The sequence below is a fragment of the Balaenoptera physalus genome (genome assembly GCF_965194825.1).
Source record: "Balaenoptera physalus genome assembly, chromosome: X".
Lineage (NCBI taxonomy): Eukaryota > Metazoa > Chordata > Mammalia > Artiodactyla > Balaenopteridae > Balaenoptera > Balaenoptera physalus.
Window position 1 is genome coordinate 17,517,842 of NC_138903.1, and position 25,965 is coordinate 17,543,806.

General features: G+C 44.7%; 1 protein-coding gene across 7 annotated transcripts in view; it reads right to left on the reverse strand.

Annotated features, from left to right (window-relative positions):
• The window catches only part of SH3KBP1 (SH3 domain containing kinase binding protein 1), a 337,837-nt gene that overhangs the window by 249,784 nt on the left and 62,088 nt on the right, over positions 1-25,965 (reverse strand). The window contains exon 1 of one of the 7 annotated variants that reach the window (XM_082447087.1): positions 6,497-6,623. The exons of 5 other annotated variants lie outside the window; for them this stretch is intronic. In XM_082447087.1, the coding sequence (XP_082303213.1) occupies positions 6,497-6,547 (51 nt within the window). In that variant the 5' untranslated portion in view covers positions 6,548-6,623. Of the gene's footprint in view, positions 1-6,496; positions 6,624-25,965 lie in introns of those variants that run through there. One more of the 7 variants, XM_082447091.1, reaches the window with a different exon arrangement.

The following is a 25,965-nucleotide window of genomic DNA, read 5'->3' on the forward strand; positions in this document are numbered from 1 at the left end:
TATAATTTAAAAGGAAGTCATTATGCATAACCTAGACTTAAGGAATGGGGATTTAGGCTCTCTCTCCTTGAGGTCAAAGTATCTACATAAATTATTTGGAATTCTTTGGCAAGGGGTATTTGTTTATTTGCCCCATTTATTTACTTATTCAATCTTCTTTCCATCAATATGGACTCATGGAAATTTACTTTATACTTTAGGTTTTAATCCAATACTAATTTACTTTGTTATTCAAAGTATTTCAGCTTTGGCCACTGGGACCTCTTCAGTTGGCTAATTTGTCCCTTTGACATACCTCCCTCAATGTAGACTTTTTAAAAATCACTTTCTGGCACTACAAGATGCTCTGTCTCATCTTGTATATTTCCTGCTTCAGTCCTGGAATCATTTTTCCAAGGAGCCTTGGTTACTTTGCTAGAGGATGTTTTTAGAAACCTAAATCTGACTGCTAGGTGTGCTTTTGCTACTGGAGATTCACTTCTTCTAGGTCCTGTCAGCTGCTAGAATATGAAGCATGTTAGTACATGTGTGTACTAACCTGTATATATACATATATCTATAAATACTTAATATATGAAATCATCTGAATCTATTTTCAGCTAAACATGAGTTCAAATTAATGTCTTCAACTATAAATCATTACCCCAAGAATCATTCTAGCCTATTCACTTCTATAACCTCCCGTCCAGTCAGTGAGAAACTTGGCTCTCCCATCTGCCATTCATTTACTTAATTGTTAAATTCCAGTACAGATGTATAACAGTATCAGAATTTCTAACCTGTACCCCCAGGGGAAACAGCTTCATCAACTAAAGTACAGCACTTATGTGCAGTTTCTTTTGCCTTTACTCTTACAGATTCTACTCATTTCCAAAGTCATTTAGGGCCACGCTTTACCCCCATCCCCTTCACTAAGATTGTTTTATGCAATTATAAAACAACTAGGGCTTCCCTGGCGGTGTAGTGGTTAAGAATCTACCTGCCAATGCAGGGGACACGGGTTCGAGCCCTGGTCCGGGAAGATCCCACATGCCGCGGAGCAACTAAGCCCGTGCGCCACAACTACTGAGCCTGCGCTCTAGAGCCTGTGAGCCACAACTACTAAAGCCCGCGCTCCCCGACAAGAGAAGCCACCGCAATGAGAAGCCCGCGCACCGCAACGAAGAGTAGCCCCCGCTCGCCACAACTAGAGAAAGCCCGCACACAGCAACAAAGATCCAACGCAGCCAAAAAAAAAAAAAAAAAACAACTAGACTAGCTTGTCACAGTATGCATTCCTTCCTAGGATCACTCAACTACTTAAATGATTTTTAAAGTTTGCATACATTAATATTTACTCTTTGTTCTGCAAACTACTCTGGGCTTTCACAAATGCATGTCATGTATCTAGCATCGAAGTATTATACAGAATATTTTGACCACCCTAAAAATTACCTGTGTTTCAGCTAGTCAACTCTCCTTCTATTCCCTAAACCCCTAGCAACCACTGATCTTTTCACTGCCTCTACAGTTTTGCCTTTTCCAGAATTTCCTATAATGTGGGGTCATACATTATTGTGCCTTTTCATACTGGCGTTTTCCACTTAGCAATATGTATGAAAGATACATCCAGACCTTTCCATAGCTCAGTAGCTAATTTCTTTTTATAGCTAAATAATATTCCAATGAATGTACTATAGTTTGTTCATCTATTCACCTACTGAGGGGCATCTTGGTTTTTTCCAGTTTCTGGCTATTATGAATAAAGTTACTATACATTCATGTACATGTTTTTGCATCAACCTAAGTTTTCAAATCAGTTGGGGAAATATCTAGGTGCATAAGTACTAAGTCATATACATTTAGCTTTATAAGAGTATGTTAACTTTTTAGGAAACTGCCGAACTGTCTTCCAAAGTGGCTGTACCATTTTGCACTCCCATAAGCAATGAATGAAAATTATGGTTGCTCTGTAACCTCATAAGCAGAGGTGAAGTGTTGTTCAGGTATTATTTTTAATTGGGATATATGTATTCTTATTTCTAAGTTTTAAGTGTTCTTTTTAATATTTTAGACACGAGTCCTTTATCAATGTGTTTTTGAAAATATTTTCTCCCAGCCTGTGGCTTGTATTATGTAGAGAACAAACGTATGGATACCAAGGGGGAAAGAGGGGTTGGGATGAATTGGGAGATTGGGATTGACATCTATACACTATTGACTCTATGTATAAAATAGATAACTAATGAGAACCTGCTGTATAGCACAGGGAACTCTACTCAGTGCTCTGTGGTGACCTAAATGAGAAGGAAGTCCAAAAAAGAGGGGATATATGTATACGTATAGCTGATTCACTTTGCTGTATAGTAGAAACTAACACAGTATTGTAAAGCAACTATACTCCAAAAAATTTTTTTAAAAAAGGAGTGAAATAAAAACAGTTGAGTTCAAAAAAAAAAATTTTAGAAGGTCCTCACCAGCATTTTGTGTGTGTGTGAGGGGGGGTAAGAACACTTCACTTGAGCCTACCTTCTTAAAACTTAAGTGCACAACACAGTACTGCTGCACAGCAGAACTTTACAGCACATTCATCTTGCATAACTGGAACTTTATACCCACTGAACGGCAACTCCCCATTTCCCTCTCCTCCCAGCCCCTGGCAACCAAGGTATGGAAACAACATCCATCCATTGATGGATGAATGGATAAAGAAACCATGGCATATATATACAATGAAATATTATTCAGCCTTTAAAAAGAAGGGAATCCTGCTATATGCTGACCAGCATTCTTTGAAAAGAACAGAGAATGAAAGAGTGCATCACACACAGTGAAGGCAACTACTGCTTCAGGAAGTGTTTTGCAGCTACATGTATGCGTACATATATGCACATGTGTACTGTATGTGCACATGTATGCTAAGTTGCCAGACTGTTTTTTAACTGTAAGACATAGTCAAAAAAAAAAAAAAGCCTTGGGGCTTCCCTGGTGGCGCAGTAGTTAAGAATCCGCCTGCCAATGCAGGAGACACGGGTTTCAGCCCTGATCTGGGAAGATCCCACATGCCGCGGAGCAACTAAGCCCGTGCGCCACAACTACTGAGCCTGTGCTCTAGAGCCCACGAGCCACAACTGCTGAAGCCCAGGCACCTAGAGCCCGTGCTCTGCAACAAAGAGTAGCCCCCGCTCGCCGCAACTAGAGAAAAGCCCACGGCACAGCAACGAAGACCCAATGTAGCCAAAAATAAATAAATAAATTTATATTAAAAAAAAAGCCTAAGAGGGAATTCCCTGGTGGTCCAGTGGTTAGGACTCCACGCTTTCATTGCCGAGGGCCTGGGTTCAATCCCTGGCTGGGTAACTAAGATCCCGCAAGCCGCGCAGTGAGGAAAAAAAAAAAAAAAGCCTAAGGAACACTGAGTACACCAACAAATAATACGTGGATTTGGAAGCCAGAGAGACCTGGGTTCTGATTCTGGCTGGTTATGACCTACCTAACCTCTGTGAGCCTCTATCTCACCACCTCTAAAATGGAGGTAATACTATTTACTTCCCGGAGTTGGTGTTAAGGAATCAATGAGCTGGCAAACAGTCCACCAGAAAGCACTTAGACACCATCCCCACCCCTGCCGCCATTTACATGGTGCCCTGGGCTAGGTTCCGGAAGGACGTTTAAAGGAAATATACAAAGATGGGCACTGTCAACGCCAAGCCCCCATCACAGGACCCCTTCAAGCCTCTCAGGAGAACAAATCATCACCATTTGAGAGCCGCAGGGTGGGGAAGCTATTGCCCAGCACACTGGCTGATAAATCATCCAGCTTTGGATTCTGACCAGAGGGAAAAATCACTTTCCAAGATAAGAGTGTTTTCCCATTATTCTTGGCAGGAGGTGGGGAAAGGCAGAAGGGGAGGAAGGCCTTGGTAAAGAAATACGCATTTGTTTTAAGCAAATCACTTTGAAGACGGGTGGTTTTCATTTTGAGAAAAAAAGTGATGCTTAAAACAGAGGGTGACTCCTGATACCAGCCATGGGTTTGCCAGGAGAGGGAAGCGGGGCCCTGGGGTCTGGAGTGCTCCCAACGTGCCAGAGCAGTGACGGAGGCACATGGGGTGGGGAGGGTCTGGCACAGAAAAGAGGGAACTAACTTTATCAGCTTGCAGTCGCACACTACTTAAAAGGCATCCACTGTATCAGTCATCCAAAGCCTCTATTCATTCAACAAATATTTGTTGAGCATCTACTATGTGTCTAGAACTGAGTTAGGCGCCGGGGATACAGTGGAATAAGACAGACAAGGCCTCTGCCCGCACCAGGGCTGAAATTCCAGTGAAGGAGACAGCAAGTGCCAAGTAAATCAATGAGGCAACAAGGGATTTACAGGCTGTGATGTAAGCGCCCTGCAAGAAATAGATGTGGTGATGTGCCGGGAAGGGAGAAGGAAACTGAAGATGGAGGAAGTCCCTTTAGATAAGATGGCTCAGGAGGGCTTCTCTGAGTAACACCTGAAAGCAGAGCAAGAGCCAGCCAAGCAAGAGAGCACCTCAAGTGCCTGGGCCCAGCAGCAGGAAGGGGCTCAGCAGGTGCCGGGGTGGCCAGGGCGGTGGTATGGTAGAAGGAAGTGGCCAAGTGGGAGGGTGACCACGACGAGGCTGGAAAGATAGGCACGGGCCAGATCATACAAGGCACAGCCGGCGGTAGGCAAGAAGGTGGATTCCAATGAAGAGCAACAGAGAGCTACTGAAGGTTGGTACATTGTGATACATGACTTTGATGTTGATTAAGGAAAAAAAGGCACTCTTAAATCATTGCACACAAAGTGTACAGATGATACAATGTCTCCAAAATCAACGATAAAAATTATCACTGTGTTAGAGCTCATGGGTACAGTTATTAAGGAGTCTTGCCAGTTAGAGACAAACTGTTTTAGCCTAAATATGAGATGAAATACATGGAATTCAATGGGGGCAAAGGGGTGGGAGAACTTGTAACTGACAAGGGAACACTATTATTAGCAATTAACTCACAGTCAGCAAATATAAAGCACATGGTGAAACTAATTAACAAGACAGGCTCTAGAAAATCCCCCTAAACAAGCAAACACACATAATGGTGGGAAGGCAGCTGGGAATTGACCCATGTGCATGGAGGTTGCCTGAATCCACGAACAGGATGACTGAAACAACTGGACGTAAAGTCATCACAAAGTAGCTCTACACCTACTTCGGAATCAGAAATCAGATAAATTGCTGAGCAGCGTTCTTCAAGGTTTATCTTTTCTTTTTCTTCTCCCTTGCGCCGGCTGAACATAGGTATTGATAACGTGGAAATTCAAAGCTGAACCAGAAATGGCTCTTCTGAATGATCACTCTCCTTCTAGGACTCACAGCACAGCCTCCCCAGTCCCCATGATCTCTAAGGCAAATAGATCTGTGAGACATGAGCGTGACCCACTCACACCTTCTCCCCGACACCTCCTTGTTCTGGGGAGTCATGTACCCATGAATAAAAGGGCAACCAGGCCAACTGGCCGACCTCAAGATAAACCTATGACACCAACCAAGAGAACTCGACATCCACAAAGGCTGCCCCCAAACAAGCTGGGGACAGCAACATGGGTGGCATTTCAGAGCCCAGCACACTGCTTGCACTGATGGTCTAATATCTCACTGAGGAAGGAAAAGGGGTAAAGGAGGGCAAAATACATCGCTTAGGGAGTGCTGACCAAGTGCCAGGTGCTTTCACACTCATCACTCCAAATAATACAGCAATCCCATGAAGTGCAGTGATCACAATTTTCAAATGAGAAAAGTAAGACCAGGAGAGATTTTTGTTACTGGCCCCAGGCTACAGTTAGCTGAGTGAGGATTTGAGCCTTGCCTACCACCTGGGCTGGCATCGAGCAACAGGCCAGTGGTATGAAAAGACCCCGATCTAACTTTCTGTCCTGCCTCCCTGTCATTCTCCTCTCCTGCCCCCTTACTCCTTCCCACCACAGGAAAGCTGGATTCCACACCTGGCTTCATCCCAGCCTCCCAACTCTGTCAGCTGCCTCAGAAATGTTACCTGCTCCCAACCCTTCACAGGGACACTTCACCCGTGAAAGGGCCACCTGCAGGCGTGGGGACTCGGGGGTGGGCTTGGCTGACTGGGGTTGTCTCGTGTGCCGTGTCCCCTGGAAAAAACTCATTGATAGCGGTCAGGAGAAGGAAAGAGCCATCCCGCCAGATGACAGGCCTGTTCCAAATCTTTATAGGTGCCGCTACCAAAGGGGCTCAGCCAAAAGCCACTTCTGTCACTGAGGAGGGCTTGGGGAAAGAAATTCCCTTCCTCCGCAAGCAAGAAAACTGAAACACCCGGGTCCAAATGGAACACGGTGTTGCTCACCATCTCGGAAGGACTGAGCCAGGACCAAATTCCCCATCGTGCCTCCCTCCCGGCCTACGAAGCAGTCGGGCAACAGGCTACAAAAGAGGCAGACATAATAACAATCGAAACAGATGTATGGCCTACTTACAATCTCAGATGCATCGGCAGCACTCGGGGCTTTGGCTGCGGAAAGCTCCATACCGCGGAGTATGAAATGGTGAGAGCAGGCTGCCTGTGTCTGAACTCTGGGCAGGAGTGTGTGTTCCCTGCTCGCCGAGAACTGCAAGTCTCTGTGATTCACTTGGCAGCAGAATTATTCTAAGCATCCTGTCCCGTACCCAGCCCACCCGCCCCTCCCGCTACACATTCACACTGGGTGGGTTTTTTTTTCTTTCCTCTCTCTGCGCTTATTTCTGTCACAAATCGAGTGAAATGCGTTTTTTTTCAAAATGAATCCAGTCTCTGGCACTTGAGAGTGTGGAACCTTTATGACCCCGGGGAGAACGAGGAAAAAGAGCCACCTAATTAGGAAGAAGTTGTAACTAACATCAGAGAGGAGAGCTGGAGAACCACAAAGTCTGCAGTCACAGCAAAATGGAGATTATTCGAGACAGCTGAAACACTCCACCCAGCCTCCAGGAGGGGACATGCACGGGAAACAAAGGGCATATGGTGTTTGCTTTCTTCAACATCCGTTCTCACCATTAAGAGCTGCACCAGCAAACGCTCAGTACTTACATGAGGACAAACCTCACTCCAAAACAGACTTGAAAATACAGCTCATAATCAAATAAATGACTGTGCAAAGCAGAGGCCTACCTTGATTTTTCTACTACATATAAAGCAAAGTTTAATAAAGTCCAGATAACTGGCAGAATGTCTATTTGGCTTAGTGAAGTGTGAATTATACTTGAAAGAAAGTCAATTTTTGTTAATTCCAAGTTCATATAGTAACTCGAAAACTGACATATTCAGGACAGGATTTTATTTTTTTTCCTCCAGGAGAGATTCCAAGGGGCTAACTTAATAACTAGATAAGAATGATGTTCTATTATTTACTACTAGTGACATTTAAACATTTCTATCCTAAAGCAAACAGGTTTTTCTAAAGAGACTTAAATCATTAATATCCCACATAAGTTAATGTTACCACCATTCCCACTACTGCCCACACTATTACATCATCCAAAGGTAAACTTCAGAGCACTCCCTGACCAGACGGTGATGAACTCCTGAACTGGTGAGATCTGAATTGATGACACTTTTCACAGAGACGTAAGGCTAGGGTCAGCTTCAAAAATGCTCAGGTACCATTACTCACAAGCCTACCCAGCAGAGTCCACTCTTGGTCACAGGTGCCCACCTATCCCCCATAGAGCCCATTCCCAGCTCCAGAGTGGCAGCCTAATTAATTGTAAGCCAATTATTGGTTCAGGGTGGGCAACAGGAACTAAGCTCACCCAATCAGACTGCAGGAAAGGGCTCCTCCTACATACCAGCTATGAACAAGGAAGCAGAGGGCCCCGCTGCCAAAGGATGCCATCCTACAACTGCCTGACAACCACAGAGAAACCAGCCCTTGGGTGAAACTACTGCCAGACCGATACCATGGCGGAGAGACAGCAAGAACACAGGTCTATGATGTCACATTAAGCAGCTGATCACACTGCCCTCAGGGTCCACCCTACCTGTAGCCTCCCGATTACTGAGATAACAAATATCCATGTTTAATCCAGTCCCAGAGAGGTTTCTGTTACATGTGATCTAAAGCACTGCTGACAGGAACGGTCTGGGGAGCCAAGAGCAAGAGTTTGTAATGTGGCAAAAGAGACTCCTCTAAAGTTAATAAAACACTCACGGAAAACATTCCGCTTAATGTTAAAGAAAAGGAAGAAATTACAAACATGAGTGGTTGCCTAGGGCTGGGTGTGGAAATGGGAGTGACTGCAAATGGGCACAAGGTTTCCTTTGGGGGTGATGGACAAGTTCAAAAGTTAGATTGTGGTGATGGTTACACAACTCCGTAAATATACTAAAAACCACTGAATGGGACACTTCTAATGGGTAAATTTTACAGTATATAAATTAGATCTCAATAGAGCTGTTTAAAAAAAAGGGGGGGCTTCCCTGGTGGCACAGTGGTTAAGAATCCGCCTGCCAACGCAGGGGACACGGGTTCGAGCCCTGGTCCGGGAAGATCCCACATGCCGCGGAGCAACTAAGCCCGTGCGCCACAACTACTGAGCCTGCACTCTAGAGCCCACGAGCCACAACTACTGAAGCCCACATGCCACAACTACTGAAGCCCGTACGCCTAGAGCCCGTGCTCCGCAACAAGAGAAGACACCGCAATGAGAGGCCCGCGCACCGCAACGAAGAGTAGCCCCCGCTCGCCGCAACTACAGAAAGCCCGCGCGCAGCAACGAAGACCCAACGCAGCCAAAAATAAATATAATAAATAAATAAATTTATTTTAAAAAAAAGCTACATGGGAGCAGATGCTCATTCAGGAGAAGTCACAGGTTGAAGAGACTTTTCCTCCATCCACACCTGACGGCAGCACGCCCCTGCTTAAAATCCTTCCTTCAGTGCTTCCTGATTCCCCATAGAATCCAAGTTCCTTACAAAGGGACGCAAGGTCCCTGTCACCTCCCGACCTCACTTTCCCCACTTCCCATTTTACTCGCTGGCGAGGCTCACTTCCAGAAACTCATCAAATTGTTTCCCCTCTGCCTCTGCTCACAAGGCACCTGCTTCCTCGCTCGCTCTAGCTATCCTCTTCACCCGATCTAGTCCTTCCTATCGTACCCCGGCTCTTAGGTCCCCTCCCTTTGGGTTCCCTGAGCAGACTGACTGCTTGTCACAATGGGTGAAAAAGTATGTTTCTGGGTCTATCTCTCCCACCAGGCTAGACTCCAGGGCCTAGAACAGCACTCCAGACATGACAGACACTTGATGGACACCCACTGAACTGGTCTGAGCTTTCTCTTTGGGGAAGGACACCAGCTTCTCCTATAGGTCCCTTGTGTCATTGACGTTGGGGGTGGGAGAGCCAGAGGTAGGTCCCGAGTGTCCTGGCTCCCACCCACACCCACTTTCCTAGAGCGACTTCAGGCTCAGAAAGGGACACAGGGGACCACAACATGTACATGCCACCCTGTAAGAAATCCCTGTCTCCGACCATGCTGAGCACTTCTGCTTCTCGGCTCAAACGCTCCCTGATGCAGAAGGTAATGGTGACAGTGCACAACATCTCTCTCACTGTGTACAAGCTTTCAAGAAAAGGAAGAGCAGGAATGTCCGACTTTTTTTTCTGATTATGGAATGTCCCTTATTTTTTTTTAACCCTTAGACAAGGTAAGGAACTGGGGTACCGAAAGTCACAAACACAACAAGAATGGGAAACACTTGGTTTTAAAGCAAGACTACACATTTTAAAAAGGACCCAATAGATGCAGGAATGTTGGCAAGATCGTCTCCACCTGGTGTCTGATCTTCCTGCAGCTCTCAGGGGAAAAGATTAATAGCAAAATTTAAGAAATGTTAAAAGGCCAGTTCCTGGAGAGTCTCGGTGTTCACAAAAAAGAAAAAGTCACTCTGTGAAAGGAACAACCTGCAGAAACCCACCGTGGAGTTGGTGCTTCATCACAACAAAGATATGGCCCAGCCCTCCTGCTTGTCCCGGCTCTCGCTCTCGGAACACCACCAGAAATGAAACTCCAACACAGGAGAGCAAGGAAAGAGCTGAAACAACACTTCAAATATTCGCAATGGTAATTTCAACTCCTACCTCATAATCATGACTCCTCTTTCCCATATTTGGGCCCCAGCTTCCCTGGACACACTCCGGGAGCCTTCACAGACATTATCTAATGCTAAGCAGGTCAGCAAACCAACCATTAAGTACTCTCCTTTTTCTCTATGCTCCCTGATTTAAGCCAGTCTGGGCACAATCTTAAAGAACTGGTCAATTCCCTTGGCGGGGCCGGGGTGGGGCGGGGTGGGGCGGGGTGGGGCGGGCTTTCTCAGAGAGTTTAGATCAAACAAGAAGCCCTTGGGATGTCAGATAGTTTGTCTTTAAACATCTCAATCTGATTCCAACAGTGAAGTTTTCAAAGCTGTCATTATCCCCCTTCTCCCCCCACAAAAGAAAAACAAAGGTGACAGATTTATTACCAAATCACTTCAGTAGCTTTTTTTCTCCCTAAATACCTGCCTAGCCTCAGCCCCTGTGACTCTAATCCAATCAGTTTGGTGTGTGGCCTGGGAATCCATGGTGTTCAAACTCCCCCAGGTGATTCAGGGGATCAAGACAGCCCCAAAATAGAGGGCTGGGTGAAAAGGGTCAGTTACACCCTTGCTACTAAAAGAAGCATCAATCTCGGCCTTCCCCCATTCACCCAGCCTAGACCCCCTGAATCCAAATCTGCATTTTAATAAGATGGGAAAGGATGGATCCGGAAAGCTGGAAGGCACGATAGAGTTTGAGAAGCTTGGGCTACACCATCACCTGGCTTCACAATCTCCTAGGCTGTTTTGTTTGTTTCCGCTTCACAAGTGAGAGAAGCAGCAGTGGGAGGTCACCATCAGAATTCACATCCCACGGTTTGTCAGGATCTTACTGATGAACGACAAAAGGGCCAAATCCGGCTCCCTCCCTCCCACCCTCCCAGAAACTATTAGATTAAATGTAAAGGGAGTCAAAAGACTAGACACAGCCTGTTTTTTCAATAAAAGCAATACATTTTTCCATTTGTGCTGGCAGCGTCAACACTTACATTACTGCGCATGTTTAAAGCTACCAGCCACATTCGATTCCTACAAGGGCACAGCAGCAGGACCTGCAAAGTCTTTGAGTATTAAAGAGCTCTGCGTGGACCCAAAGCACGCCAAGGTGAATAATTCTTAGGACTCATGAGAACTATTAATTGCATCCATTCTTAAAAATCAATATACTTCAAGAAACTTTTAAAAAATTCATATGCTTATTTCTCTTGTTCAAATAACATCATAAGGCATTCACAGGAAGTCGTGGTTCCAAGTGAATGTAGCTGCGTATTAAAAAAAAAAAAATCTCTCAGCAGCCTAACACCCAGCTCAGCAAAGATTTCTAGCAGGTTCTTAGAACCTGACAGATTATGGTACCAGGTACCCCTCATGCTAATTAAGCTCCACATTGTTGTTGTTGTTGTTGTTTTAATGTAGCCAAGGCCACCCAGACAATCCTGTACCCCTGCACCATAGTACAGTCAGGAGCGAGAGAGCATGGACTCGAGTCAAACCACCAACAGGTTCAAATTCAGCTCTGGCATTGACTATTTGTTCTCCCCTGGGCAAGTTACTTAACCTCTCTGGTCCATGGGAAATGCTGTATAAGAGCAGACCTACTAGAGAATGGACTTGAGGACACGGGGAGGGGGAAGGGTAAGCCGGGACGAAGCGAGAGAGTGGCATGGACATATATACACTACCAAATGTAAAATAGATAACTAGTGGGAAGCAGCTGCATAGCACAGGGAGATCAGCTCGGTGCTTTGTGACCACCTAGAGGGGTGGGATAGGGAGGGTGGGAGGGAGATGCAAGAGAGAGGGGATATGGGGATATATGTTTATGTATAGCTGATTCACTTTGTTATAAAGCAAAAACTAACACACCATTGTAAGCAATTATACACCAATAAAGATGTTAAAAAAAAAGAAATGTTGTATAAGAGTTTGCTGTTTTTCCCTCCCAGTATGTAGTACCATAAATGGTACAGATAAGAGAACTATGTACACAGGAGGTGCTCAATTATTACTACTGGTTAGAGAACACTCCACCCAGATTGCATTTCCTTCAACGAATGTTTCATTACCCAATACGAGTAACCTTCTGGTTGTAACAAGAGAGGTGCTTGCGGGAAAGTTTTTTTTTCTTTCCTCTAATGGCAAAAAAAAAAAGAAAGAAAGAAAGAAATCAATGAATATATAAAGTTCTCCCCCTCAAATCGTGTACTTAATATGGTTTATTTATATTATGACTTATTTATTCTCAGTGGATAAGCATTATTATAGAAAAAATTATGAAAAGCATTTGAGCAGGTGAAAAATGCATTCTACAAAACAGGAGACTGGTACCAATGACATAACACTTACTGAGATCACAAATGCTGCTTTCCAGAACGTTCTGGGTAGGCAAATGCCAGACAACTGCCTTCACAGTATTAATACTACATAGTAATATATGTAGTAGTAAGACAGCAGAGGGAATTGGGATGTTGAAACTGTTTAAGCTACCCATTTTCATCTGTTTTTAAGCACTCATAACAAATGAACAAATGATAGATCATTCAGTGTATTTATTAAATCCACTTCCCTGGGCAGTTTCACTAGCCAACACTTTAACGTAAACTGAGTTACCCTAAGAATTAAACAATAGTGTTCCTTTTTTTTTTTTCCCCACCAGAGGCTCACTTTCAGAATACCCATCCTTCCAGTTAGTTCTTACGAGGCAATCATGCGAAGTTGGGCTACTGGTGTTCAGATACCAAGGCTGACCTATAATACAGCTGCAATCTCCATCAAGTCAGGTAGCCTCTGTGGGCTTCAGTTTTCTGTCTGTAAGACAGGAATAATCACTACCTGGGGTGGGGTTGGGGTAAGGATTAGCTGAGTTAATGCACATTCCCTACAATTAGGAGAGGAGTAAGTAATACACCCTTACTGGATAAATAATAAGGCCTCTACTCACAACAGCAAATTCACATTCCTTTTCACTCTGTGCCAGGTCCTGAAGTGGTTATAAAAAAGGTATAACAGGCTCTCCCCGTCCCCCAAAATGGGGGGGGGGGAGGGGAGAGGAGTAATTACTGTCTGTGTTTAAAAAAGAGAAGAAGAATGTGAGCAGAAGGGAACCCACCCACTACTTCCTCCCTGGGTTAGCCTTGACAGTGACTCAGCTGCAAGGGTCACGCTCATCAGCAATATCTCCCTAGCGCTGTGACCTTCTAAAGCTGAGGGGATCCAAGCTTGTTCATGCCTCAGGGCCTTTGCACTGGGTGTTCTAGACTTAGATGGCCCGAGTAATGGCAGGAACCTCCTCATCACTCAGGTGTGAGCTACAATGTCACCTCCCCCAAGAGGCCTTCTCTGATGACTCTGGCTGAAACAGCTAACACACTACACCGGTCAGTCAACACTATCCTTTCCCCCTCCTGTATTTCTTTGTTGCATGTTTCACGGTTTATGGTTTGTTTGGTTTTTTTTTTTTTTTTTTTTTTTTGCTTGTCTGCAGTTAGGCTCTCTTTCCTCTGTTAGAATGTACGCTCTCTAAGGGCACAGACCTTGTGAAGCACGTTCCTAAAATGGCACCTGGCACATGGAGGGCACTCAGTGGACAGAGCTAGGTAATACATGTGTTTGATAGTTTCAACAGCTGTGTCATATCTGCATCTGGTTCTGATGATTGCTTTGTCTCTTCAGACTGCATTTTCTTGCCTTCTGGCATGCTTGTAATTTTTTGGTTGAAAGCCAGACATTTTGTATAGGGCAGTAGCTACTGAGGTCAATGAGCCCTTAGTGTGGGGATTTATGTTAATCTAGTCAACAGTTGGGCTATGTTGACGTGTGTTGTTCCTATGGACATCAGAAACTTCAAATTCCTCTAGTGATCTTCTTGTTTTTGGTCCCCCTCTTTGCTTTGGGGATTCCCTTTGTACTGCTCCCCAGAGAGAGCCTGTCCCTAGCAGCTCTCCCTGCTATGATCCACTGTTGTTACTCCTGAAGGCTTGTTAGCATGCTTGGGGCGGCGGGGGGGCGGGGGGTTGGGAATGGGTTCTCGAATATCCTAAGCCTCAGTCTTTGGAGTGCACATGGGGCCTGGGCCTGTGTCTGGAAGGTGAGGGTTCGCCTTCACAAGCGCTTCTGCCCCTCTTCCGGGGACAGAGCTCCGCCACCCCTTTTCCCCAGCTGCAGGGGGTGCCCTCCAGCGTTCTTAGTCCACAGCCTTGACGCCCTTCTCCATGCAGATTAAGACTTTTTTTAGGTGAGGTGGGGGGCTGGGGGCTGAGTGGAATTCCTTCCCCCAGCTGCAATGGCATTTCACAAGTGCCCTCAGACCATGTCCTTCCCCCTGCAGAATAAGCCTTTTGTTCCTTAAGGGACAAGGGTCTGAGTGGATTTCTCAATGGCTCCTGAGCCAGTACCCCCAGCCCACACCGTGAGTTTTCTCTGGATTTTCCTCAGTCTTCCCTGTGAGAGCCAGGTGGGGTTCCTGGAGGGAAAGCCTGCAAAAGGGTGGGACCCCCTTCTACCCCAGTGCTGCCCCCAGGAGCTTCGCACTCAAGCTAGCCCACACTCAGCCTCCGGCAATCTGTCAAAACTTTAGCTTCATCTTTCTACCTTACTGCTATGGTGTCTGGTGGCTTCTGTCTCTAGTAAACAAAAGTCTTGTGTCTCAGAAAGTGCCCCCCTCTCTCTCCAGATTTTGAAATGGCCGTTTGCTCTGCGAACTCAGTTCTCTGTTAATTTCTAGTCTGTCCAGATTTTTTCTTATAAGCGTGGGAGGGACGTTTTTGCAGCTCTCTCCATCTCTGAGCTGAAACCAGAAGTCTCTTTACTGGTTTTTAAAGAATCAAAAGTAAGTATGAGAAAATGGTAACATTTGATAAAACTAGGTGGTGGGTAGGTAGATGTTGTTTATATTCTCGTGTCCTTCTATTATTTTAATATTTCAGTGACATTTCAAGATCAAGGTGTGGGTGGCCACGGTGGAAAACAGCACTACTGTATAAATAGACTGAGATATGTATACAACATCTGGTTCTTGTTCAACAATATATAGAAATCACCTGAATTTTAAAAAACAACCATCATTTTTGGCAACACTTCAGAAACTGTCATGAAAATATATAAATCACCCCAATACCATTAAAATTTAGTGTTAAAGAACTAAAACAAGAAACTAAAATAGAAAAATTAATGTCCTGAAAGAGAACAATTTGTGCATGTTTATAAATCAAAGTACATGACAATATTACATGTTAATTGGTTCACTGTCCTTTAAACTGATAGCCAACCATTATTATTCATATTCATGGGAATTTGAAGTTACTAATGCATGTGCCTGTGGACCATAGGTCATTCAGCAAGTGCTGGATCCCAGGCCGCAGTATATCAGGCAACACGTGGGAAGCTAACATCGCAAATCTCGGACTGCCACGCCTCCCCTTACCTGCATTCCTAATTTAATATAACCGTTAATCGCATATAAATGAAAGCAGCAATGGCTTGGTAAGATCCATCTCATGCAAAGAACTTTCCCTTTTACTTAAATAATTCACTACCTTAGATAATAGCAAGTAAATTATATGCTATGAAAATAAATGAACCATTAATGACTCCAAAACTTCAGATTAATCTTAAGGATTGTATATTAAAGTCAATTAAACTAGATGAATATTTAACACACTTCTTCTCTATACTTACGACCATTCTAGCCACTCTGGGGGAAAAAGTGGGTAGACATGAATAACCTACCAATCTCTGCCATCACAACAGACCCCATGATGGGTTACAGGGCTGAGAGGAGCCTGCGTGACCACGCAGTCTGGGAATGGCAAATGCCTGGCACAGGCGAAGAAGGGCCCTACGGTACGTTGCATTAGCAAAGAGGGTGACTTTTAATTATTTTTATGCTTTAGTATTCACTTGTACATGCCAATTAAAAGGAAAAAAAGGAAATATCATTTTTAGTAAAGTGGATGCGTTTGGCTTTTATTATGATGAATGAAGACAGGCCTAAGTTTGCCTGTAATGAGCCTTAAATGGGGTGACTCCACCAATGATGAATCCGTAGCTTTAATTACCATGTGTGGCTCTGTTAGATGTACCCCAGGTAGAACTGGAATCAGGGTGACCAGTTAGACAGCTAAATAACACACTTTCCCCTGCCTGAGAACCATCGCTTGCCAACTGTGCTATGTCATTACCAGAGCTGTTTACACATCAGCTACATCCCTGCATTGCAACAGGCTTGAAATTAAACTGCACCTCCAGCTCGAGGGCTGGGGGTGATGTTCGGCTGACAGTTGGCAGCACCCTAGACTGATGGTCACCTTAAAATACCTGTTAATGGGGCTTCCCTGGTGGCGCAGTGGTTAAGAATCCGCCTGCCAATGCAAGGGACACGGGTTTGAGCCCTGCTCCGGGAAGATCCCACAGGCCCCGGAGCAACTAAGTCCGTGCGCCACAACTACTGAGCCTGCGCTCTAGAGCCCGCGAGCCACAACTACTGAGCCCGAGTGCCACAGCTACTGAAGCCTGCGTGCCTAGAGCCCGTGCTCTGCAACAAGAGAAGCCCCCGCTCGCCACAACTAGAGAAAAGCCCGCGCGCAGCAACAAAGACCCAACGCAGCCAAAAATAAAGATAAATTTTTTTAAAAAAATACCTGTTAATGGAACCCATTCAAATTCCAGCTCTAAAAAAAGGATGAGTTAAATTGAATAAAAAATATCAGAGGCTAAAAGAAAGGTATATGGATTTTTAACCACCACTGACAGGAGAAGCTCACACTATAATTGCACGGATTATATGTACCAAAGAGATCATCTGTCATGTGACATTTTGAACCAAATAACAGAGTGTTCCCTGAAAAAAAATATCAATAAGCACAAAGAAGCAATATCTCAACAGCTGAAACCACACAAACCTGACATGCTCCAGGTTCAAATGTGTTTCAAAATTCATATTATGTGCCACCAGAGCCTAATGTCATAATTATTCATTTAACACAGAATAGCCGAAGCTACTTTCATATGGCAGATGTACTTTTTTTGTAGTCAGGTTGGCAATTATTCCAGTTTCAAGATTCGGAGAGAAAAAAGTTGTGCACACACTCACGATTTTGCCACTGAAAGGAATAGTTAAAGACTGAATACAAGCCAAGCTGTGAGCAGTTACAGAATGACAGCAATAAACCTGATTCCTTTTCTATTTGTGCCCAGAAGGCCTCAATATTACAGTGTGACTACAGGTCTAGCAGTTTTAACTTGATAATAATTATGGTGTTAAACACTCATAATGTATCTTTTGCCCATAATCTGCCAAACTATTGATTTGGATGCCGTTTCTTTACTATGAATCGTATGTGGTCAGAAAACAAATCCTGAGTAACCGAAGCCTTCAGCAGCTGGCATCACGCTGCAGACAATGAGATGCTGTCCAAACACGCACGGCCTTGCTAAGAACATACTCACGTTTTAACACATCAATGCCAATTATAGTTTATTATAGTCATGACTAAAATGCACATCTATGGTAAATCTTTTAAATACAATCTGAATTTATTCTTTTCTTCCATGATGTGCAAAAACCGGTCCTTTTTCATTGTAACCTGGCCCCCCACTGTACTGAAACTAGTTATCTCAGCTCTTGACCATGGCCTTGTTTTACAGCCAGGAAAATTACAGCCCTGAGAGCTTCAGCACGGCCACCAATGAGCTGTCCTGCCTCCTTCGAAGAAAGGCTGGGCCTAAGAGGAGACAGAGGTCAAAGTGTCCCCACACCACCTGGGAACGGAGCGGCGTCCCAGGTGTCTCGGGGGAGCGAGGTCCACGGCTCCTCGGCTCCTCGCTCTGGGCCTCCATCTGGGACCACCTGCCTCAAGAAAGCCGGGGCAGGATGTGGTTTGGCTCGGATAACCTCCCGGCTCACAAACGCAGGCCAGCCCTCTTTGTTTTCCACCCGGACACCCAGACACAGGATATCATCCCTTTGTCGGTTTTCTTGAGAAAAACCTGGTGGTCCCAGAGGGAGGATGACAACAAATGAAACACTCCTTCCTTCATGACGAGCAAAACAGGCAGCGAAGGGCGAAAAGGGGCCAACGTCATGCACCTCATTCCACAAGTAGCTAAATACATCCGTGTGTGGCTTTCGTGTTAACGTATGCAGTGACCACATATTAAAGAGACATTCACATTTTCACCTTTACTCTCCCTGAACCTCCCTCAAGAACTTCTTGTCTCATGTTCCTCAGTGGCAGAAAGATGATGAAATTTACCCCTGAGCCTGGGGGCAGGGGGAAACACGTTATTTCAAATCCCCTTGGGAGTTAAGAAACTAAAGTGAAACGAAACATCTCCTGGGCAGCCCTTGAGGTGTGCTGCCCACATGTCCCTTCAGGACAGACCTCGTGTCTTCAGCATCTGCCCCAGATCCTAGGTTGCTTTCAAGCTGAGGTCGCGCTCCCCTCAGCAGCCCCTGCCAATCACTGCCCTGGGGGGCAGGCGGGGAGTGCCAGCGCCTGGCCACTTCTGCCTGTTTCTGCCCATTCTGCTCCTCCGTTGGGCAGCCTTGGCTCAGAAGCTCCCTGCCAGGCTGACTGGGACGAAGGGCATCGCAGACTGTGGCCCTCCCTGCACAGCTCCCCCGCCCTTCCATCTTCCAGGGCTTCTACTTCCCCCACCACAAAGAAAACCTGCACCCCTACCTCCAGCTCAGCACCACTGCCCACAGCATCCAACTGACAAACACCATCTCTGTATTTTTCCAGTCTCTCAGAGTGGTTGAATACGTCTATTAATAGCTAATATTTGTTGACTGATTAATAAGTATTAAACACTCCTCTGAGTTGCCCTACACGTGTGATCTCATGCATCCTTCCAAGGACACTAACAAAGAGGTATACCGTTGTGGCCTTCCCATTTTTCACGGGAGGAAATAAATGGATACCTGGGCATAGGGATTAAACAGGTTCCCCAAGGTCTTGGGGCTAATAAATGCAGACTCCGGCTTCTAGATCACTGGGCACAAACTGCTCCAGGTCAAAGCCCGCTGAGTCCCGGGCACAGACCTCAGTAAGGACGTGCTGAATGTGGCTGACCTGACCAGGCTCACAGATCACAGCAGAAGAGGCTGAATGAAATGACTTAGTAGAAAGACAAGGGCACAACAGGCTCTCTTCCAGCACACAATGTATTGTGGGGAAGGGGGAAGATCAGCTTTTCAATATTACCCATGCTACAGACGTTTTATATATATATATATAAAGAAACCTTAAATGAAAATATGATTTTTAAAAGGTCATCATCAGGACTTCTCTGGTGGAGCAGTGGTTAAGAATCCGCCTGCCAATGCAGGGGACATGGGTTCGATCCCTGGTCCAGGAAGATCCCACATGCCACGGAGCAACTAAGTCTGTGTGCTACAACTACTGAGCCTTTGCTCTAGAGCCCGTGAGCCACAACTACTGAGCCCGCGTGCCAGAACTACTGAAGCCCGCACACCTATAGCCTATGTTCCACAACAAGAGAAGCCACCGCACCACAACAAAGAGTAGCCCCCGCTCACCACAACTAGAGAAAGCCCATGCACAGCAACAAAAAGACCCAATGCAGCCAAAATAAATAAATAATTTTTTTAAAAAGGTCATCATCAAATAAAAGTCGAATGGACGAGTTGAAAATCTAAAACGGAGAAGTTTAGTTATCATGCAATTTGTTCACGTATGAAAACTTTTATTCTAAAAATTACCCTTTTTATTTTAAACGACTACGATTGATTCCATTTCATGTTCTTCAATAAACTTTGGAAGATGGCATACATTCCTTAAGGGCTCCTTAAATAAAGATTTTATACAATGCATCAAATTTACTTTGTGCTATAAACTTGGAATGTTCTGCTTCCTGTTTTTGGAGACGACAACTTTTTTTTCACCTCGAATTTATCAGCCTGAAGAATTCGTACATTTGGCGGGCATGTGAACCTAATTTTTTTTTCAATTCTAACTCTTACAATGTGGTTTAAGAGCTCCAATACTACTGATCAGATTTTTTAAAACCTTAGAGACATTCTGTACTTAAATGCATGAACATAATAGGAGAGTGTTATATTTTGCGGTTAAGCATAGTAGCAATTTTCATTTATATGCCCAAACCTGGACTCATTCTGGAAGGGTGGGGGGGAAAGCCCCTACCCTGAGCTCCCATTATACCAGGTGCTCATCATTATTAATAACAATATTAATAATGTGTATCTGGACTTAACATACATTATTATTTATTCATCCTTGTGTTCCCAGAGCTCCCCAGTACCTGGCACGTAAGAAAATAACTGCAGCCCTTACAAAAACTCTACCAGGATCTGAACTGTCTCCTTTCACAGATGAGGAAGCTGCTTCAGGAACTTCCCTGGCCGTCTAGTGGTTAAGACTCCTTGCTTCCACTGCAGGGGTCGTGGGCTTGTTCCCTGGTTGGAAAACTAAGATCCCACATGCCGCGCAGCACGGCCAAAAAAAAATTATAAAAAAAAAAGAAGAAGAAGAAGAAGCTGTTTCAGAGGCAGAGGAACCATCCGAGGCTGCTCCGCTGCTCGCCATGGGCAGCGATCTGGGCCCAGCCACCTCCCCCCACCCAGATCCCCCCCTGCAGTTCATGCCCCACGCTGGGAGCCACCTGGGGAGAGGGTCTGGGCCCAAGTGACCACTCTCTCCCCCTGACCTGGAGCACCTTCTCCTCCTACCTTCCAGAACATTCACTTGCCTGGCTCTTCTCCTCCCCTTCTGACCACTCCCTGTCAGTCTAAATGCTGGTTTCACTTTCAACACTGGATCCAGGACCCAAGACTCCTCTCTCCTCTGACCACACTCTTGCCCCTGGTGACCTTGTCCAGTTTGGGCTTTGAAGGACCCCCAAATTCCTATCTCTAGCCTGGCCCTGCCCCTTGAAATCCAGACTCACCTCCTCAATCTGCTTCCCAGGGCTCAGTACAAAAACCTTAGGGTCACCCTTCTCTCCTCTCTCCCTCTCTCACAATACACATCCAGCCTTCTCAGCAAATCCTGGGGGCTCTAACTTCAGAAATATCCAGAATCTGACCACTTCTCCTCTGGTCTCACCTGGATTCCTGCATTGGCCTCCAAACTGCCCTCCCTGATTCCACCCTTGCCCCTTGCAGTCTGTTCTCAACACTGCAGCCAGAAGGAACCAGTGAGAGCATCCCCGGCCACATCACTCCACTGCTGCCGTGAAAACTTCCCGTCTCACTCAGAGTCCCAGGGCTTACAGCGGCCCCGTGACCTCTAAGCCCATCCCCTGCTGCTCTCCCCTGGGTTTCTCCCCTCCAGCACAGTGGTCTCTGTTGTTTCTCCAATGCACCAGGGACTTTCCCTCCTCAGGGCCTTTGCACGTGCTATTTATTGCCTCTGCCTGAAAGGCTCTCCCACAGATCCCCACAGGGCTCCCCTCCTCACTTCCTCAACTCTTGACTTAAAGGTTACCTTTTCAGTGAGGCCTTTGCTGGCCTCCTTATCACAAACTGCAATCCCATTCCCAACATTCATATTCCCCCTCCCCTGCTTTTTTTCCCTCCAAATACTATATAACTTATTCATTATATGTAAGTCACACAAGAGCAAGGATTTTTGTCTGATTTGTTCAGTGTCTTCCCTGGTGCCTATAACACAGTGAACACGCAATAAACATTTGATAAATGAATGAAAGAAACTCAGAAAGCTTAAATAACTTGCCCAAGGTGGGAGAGCTCAGCTCTGAACCCAAAACCAGTGCTCTGAGTCATCATCTGTGATAAAATAAAGATGCTTTATCACTGCACACTCAGATACCTACAGACCTGATAAAAATTCAAACCAAGTTACATAGCAAGGGGTCCATTAACCCAGCTCATTTGCTGCTTTCATTGACCTGATATTCTCTTGGAAGACTAGGGGGATTTAAAAAACAGCAGTTTAGAAAAAGTAACATACACCTGGGAGCTACCCCAATCACAAGAAGCTGAAGGATGAATGCACCTCAATCCCTGAGGAGAAGTAAACAAATCAGATCAAAATACATAATTTTCCATTTTAAATAAACTTTTAAAAATCTGAGAAATAAAGAAACCAAAACCCCTACTATTAACATTTTAGCATTTTTTTCCCCTGTACACACTTTGGTAGTTTGGGTAACATGCTACATATACAATTATGTACCCTGCTTTTTCACTCATAGCATACGTATTTTCTATATTTCTGCATACATCCTTATAGCCCCCAAATTTAAGGCTATGTGGTATCTTGTCAGCAGGCAATGAAGTCTAAGCTGGTAAAAAAACAAAGAACATAAACATCAATTCAACATGGAAGCCTGAGACCGCTGCTCAGCATGCCATCTTCAAATCGACTGCTAGCTCCACCACTGAGCTTGACCCAGCTGCATTTCCCAGGGGCCAGGAGGATCAGTTCCTTTGGCAATCCTCAGGCCATATCGCTTCTGGAAGTCACAACTTAAGACCACGGGCTATTTAAGTGGCCACTGCCACCACTGTGCAAAGAGTAAGGGCTAAGTTTCCAACGGTGCCAGTAACCACAAGTGTGGGGAAACAAGCAACAAAGATAGTCACCCATTCAACAAACATGGAAAAGCACTGCTGTGCGCCAGGCACCGAGGACACAATGCTGCACAGAGGCCATGGACCTTCAGTCCAACAGGGAAGAGGGACATCGTCAAATAGCCACAAAAACAGATTTTAAATCCCAAGAGTGACAAGTGCTACTGAGCAAAGAAATATCGCACCACAAAGGCTCACAGAAAACGGGTATTTATAAGAGTCAGGAGGTTGAGGATGGTTTCCCAGGCAGAGAAGGCATTAATGGGGTGCAGGGAGGGGAGGCGGGAGACAAGGCCAGAAAGAAAGGTGGGGGTCGGCAGCCCACGGGCTGACCACGTTCAAGAGTTTAGTCTCCAGCTTAAACCAAGGGAAAGGCCAAGGAAGGATCTTTAAAGTATGTGCAGTACCTGGGGAAAGGGATGTGATCAGATTTGTATTTCACGATCGTCACTGGAGCCTCAACGTGAGGCAAAAGCAGGACGGCTGTCAGAGCAGTCCCAGGAGGAGTTTGCCCCAGGAGACCTGCCAGGCAGTGTCCTATACCCAAGCCCTTTCATCAACACTGTCTCCGAGGCCCTCCACCTCCTCTCGCCTGCACCCACTTCTTTCCTCCTCCACTCTTCTCTCCTCCCGTTCTGCTTCTCTCATTGGCTCTGCCGGTCTCCAGGCCAACCACAGACAGGTCAAATGGTGACACCTCCCTGTACCTGCACAGTGGGCGGGGCTCCCCTAAATCCCAGCCGTGCCCATCACAACACAATGCAGATGACAGAATCTGACCACGGGAGAGATGACTGGAACACCCAGGACAGGCTAGAGAACTATGGCGTAAGGAAAAGAGGATGGTTGTTTGTTTGTTTGTTTTTATTTAAAGATTTGTTAATGTGGACCATTTTTAAAGTCTTTATTGAATTTGTTACAATATTGCTTCCATTTTATGTTTTTTGGCCACGAGGCATGTGGGATCTTAGCTCCCCAACCAGGGATGGAACCCTCGCCCACTGCATAGGAAGGCGAAGTCTTAACCACTGGACCACCAGGGAAGTCCCTGTTTGTTTGTTTTTAATTTAATGGAAAACAAGAACAAGAGTTAGGAATCCTAAAACATACCAATGCTGGGACTCACGAGCAGAGATACAGGTGGGTCTGGGGCACAGCCTGGATGTCAGGATTTTATAAAGCTCCTCAGTGGATACTTAGGTACAACCAAAGGTGAAACCCAGTGGCATTATTTTTTTAACTTTTTATTTTGAAATAATTATTTACTCACAGGAACTTACAAAAATAGTGCACAGAGTCCCATGAACCCTTTACCCAGCTTCCTCCAGTGATGGTATCTTATATGACTATAGTACAATATCAAAATGAAGAAACTGACATGGGTACAATACTGATAACTACACTATGCATCTTATTCAGTTCTCATCCGTTTTTGCATGCCCTGATTTGTGTGTGTGTGTGTGTGTAACTCTATACAATTTGATCCAACGTATAGATTTGCGTAACCACCATCACAATCAAGATACAGAACTGTTCCATCTCCACAAAGTAACTCCCTTGTGTTACCCTTTTATAGTTCCACCAGACTTCTCCCCGCCCTGTCACTGTCCCACAGCAACCAGTAATCTGTTCTCCAACTCTGTAATTTTGTCATTTGGAAAATGTAATACAAATGGAATCATACAGTATATAACATCTGAGATTGGCTTTATTCCCAAAGCACAATGCCCTTGTGATCCATCCAAGTTGGTGCCTGTATTCATTCCTTTTTATTGCTGAGTAGTATTCCATTGAATGGATAGACTGGAGTGTGTTTTTCGTCTTTTGTTTTTAACATCTGTATTGCAGTATAATTGCTTTACAATGTTGTGTTAGTTTCTGCTGTATAACAATGGAGTGTGTGTAACCATTCACCCACTGAAGGACATTCAAGTTGCTTCCAATTCGGGGCTATTATAAATAAAGCTGCCGTGAACATTCCTGTACAGGTTTTTGTGTAGACATAAATTTTTATTTCTCTGGAATGAAATGTCCAAGAATACAACTGCTGGGTCACTTGGCAAGTGCAAAGTTAGTTTTATAAGAAGCTGCCAGACTATCTTCCAGACTGCGTGAACCCTTTTACATTCCCACCAGCAGCGTCTGAGAGAACCAGTTTCTCTATACCCTTGCCAGCATTTGGCATTACTACTATTTTTTTGTTTCAGCCATTCTAGTGCTCATTCTAATAGATATTAGAATACATAGTACTATCTCATTGTGATTTTAATTCTCATTTCTCTAATGGCTAATGATGTTGAACATCTTTCCACGTGCTTATTTTCCATCTGTATATCCTCTTTGGTGAAATGTCTGTTCACATCTTTTAACCATTTTTAATTGGATTTTTTGACTGCTTACTATTGCATTTTGAGAGTTCTTGATTCATTCTGAATACAAGTCCTTTGTCAGACATGTGGTTAGCAAATATTTTCTCTCAGTCTGTAACCTGTCTTTTCATCCTCTTCACAGGGTTTTTCACAAAAGTTTTTAATTCTGAAGAAATCTGACTGATTTTTTTTTCTTTAATGTTCTTTTGGTGTGATGTCTAAGAACTCTTCACCTAGGCCTAGGTCCTGAAGATTTTCTCTTGTGTTTAATTCTCAAACATTTATAGTTTTATGTTTTACATTTAAATCTATGATCCATTTTGAGATAATTTTTATAAGGTGTAAGGTTTAGGTAGAGGTTCATTTTTTGCCTCTGGCTGTTCAACTGACCCAGTACCATTTGATGAAAAGACTCTTTCCTTTATTGGATTGCTCTTGTACCTTTGTCAAAGATCAGTTGGGCCTATTTGTGTGGGTCTATTTCTGGGTTCTCTATTCTGTTCCATTGACCTCGGTATCTTTCCCTCCACCAATACCACAGTGTCTTAATTACTTTAGCTGTTAAAGTAAGTCATAAAATCGAATAGACGCCTTCTACTTTGTTCTTCTTTTTCAAACTTGTTTTACCTATTCTAATTCCTTTGATTTTCCATATAAATTGAAAAACAAGCTAGTCTACAAAAAAACACTTTACTGGGACTTTGACAGGAACTACAGTAAACCTATAGATTTGGGGAGAACTAACATCTTTACCTTGTTGACTTTTCCAATTCACGAACACGGTATCTGCCTCTCCATTTATCTCGATCGCCTTTGAATACCTTCACCAACATTCTGTAGCTTCAGCACACACATCATGCCCATGTTTTGTTAGATTAATAC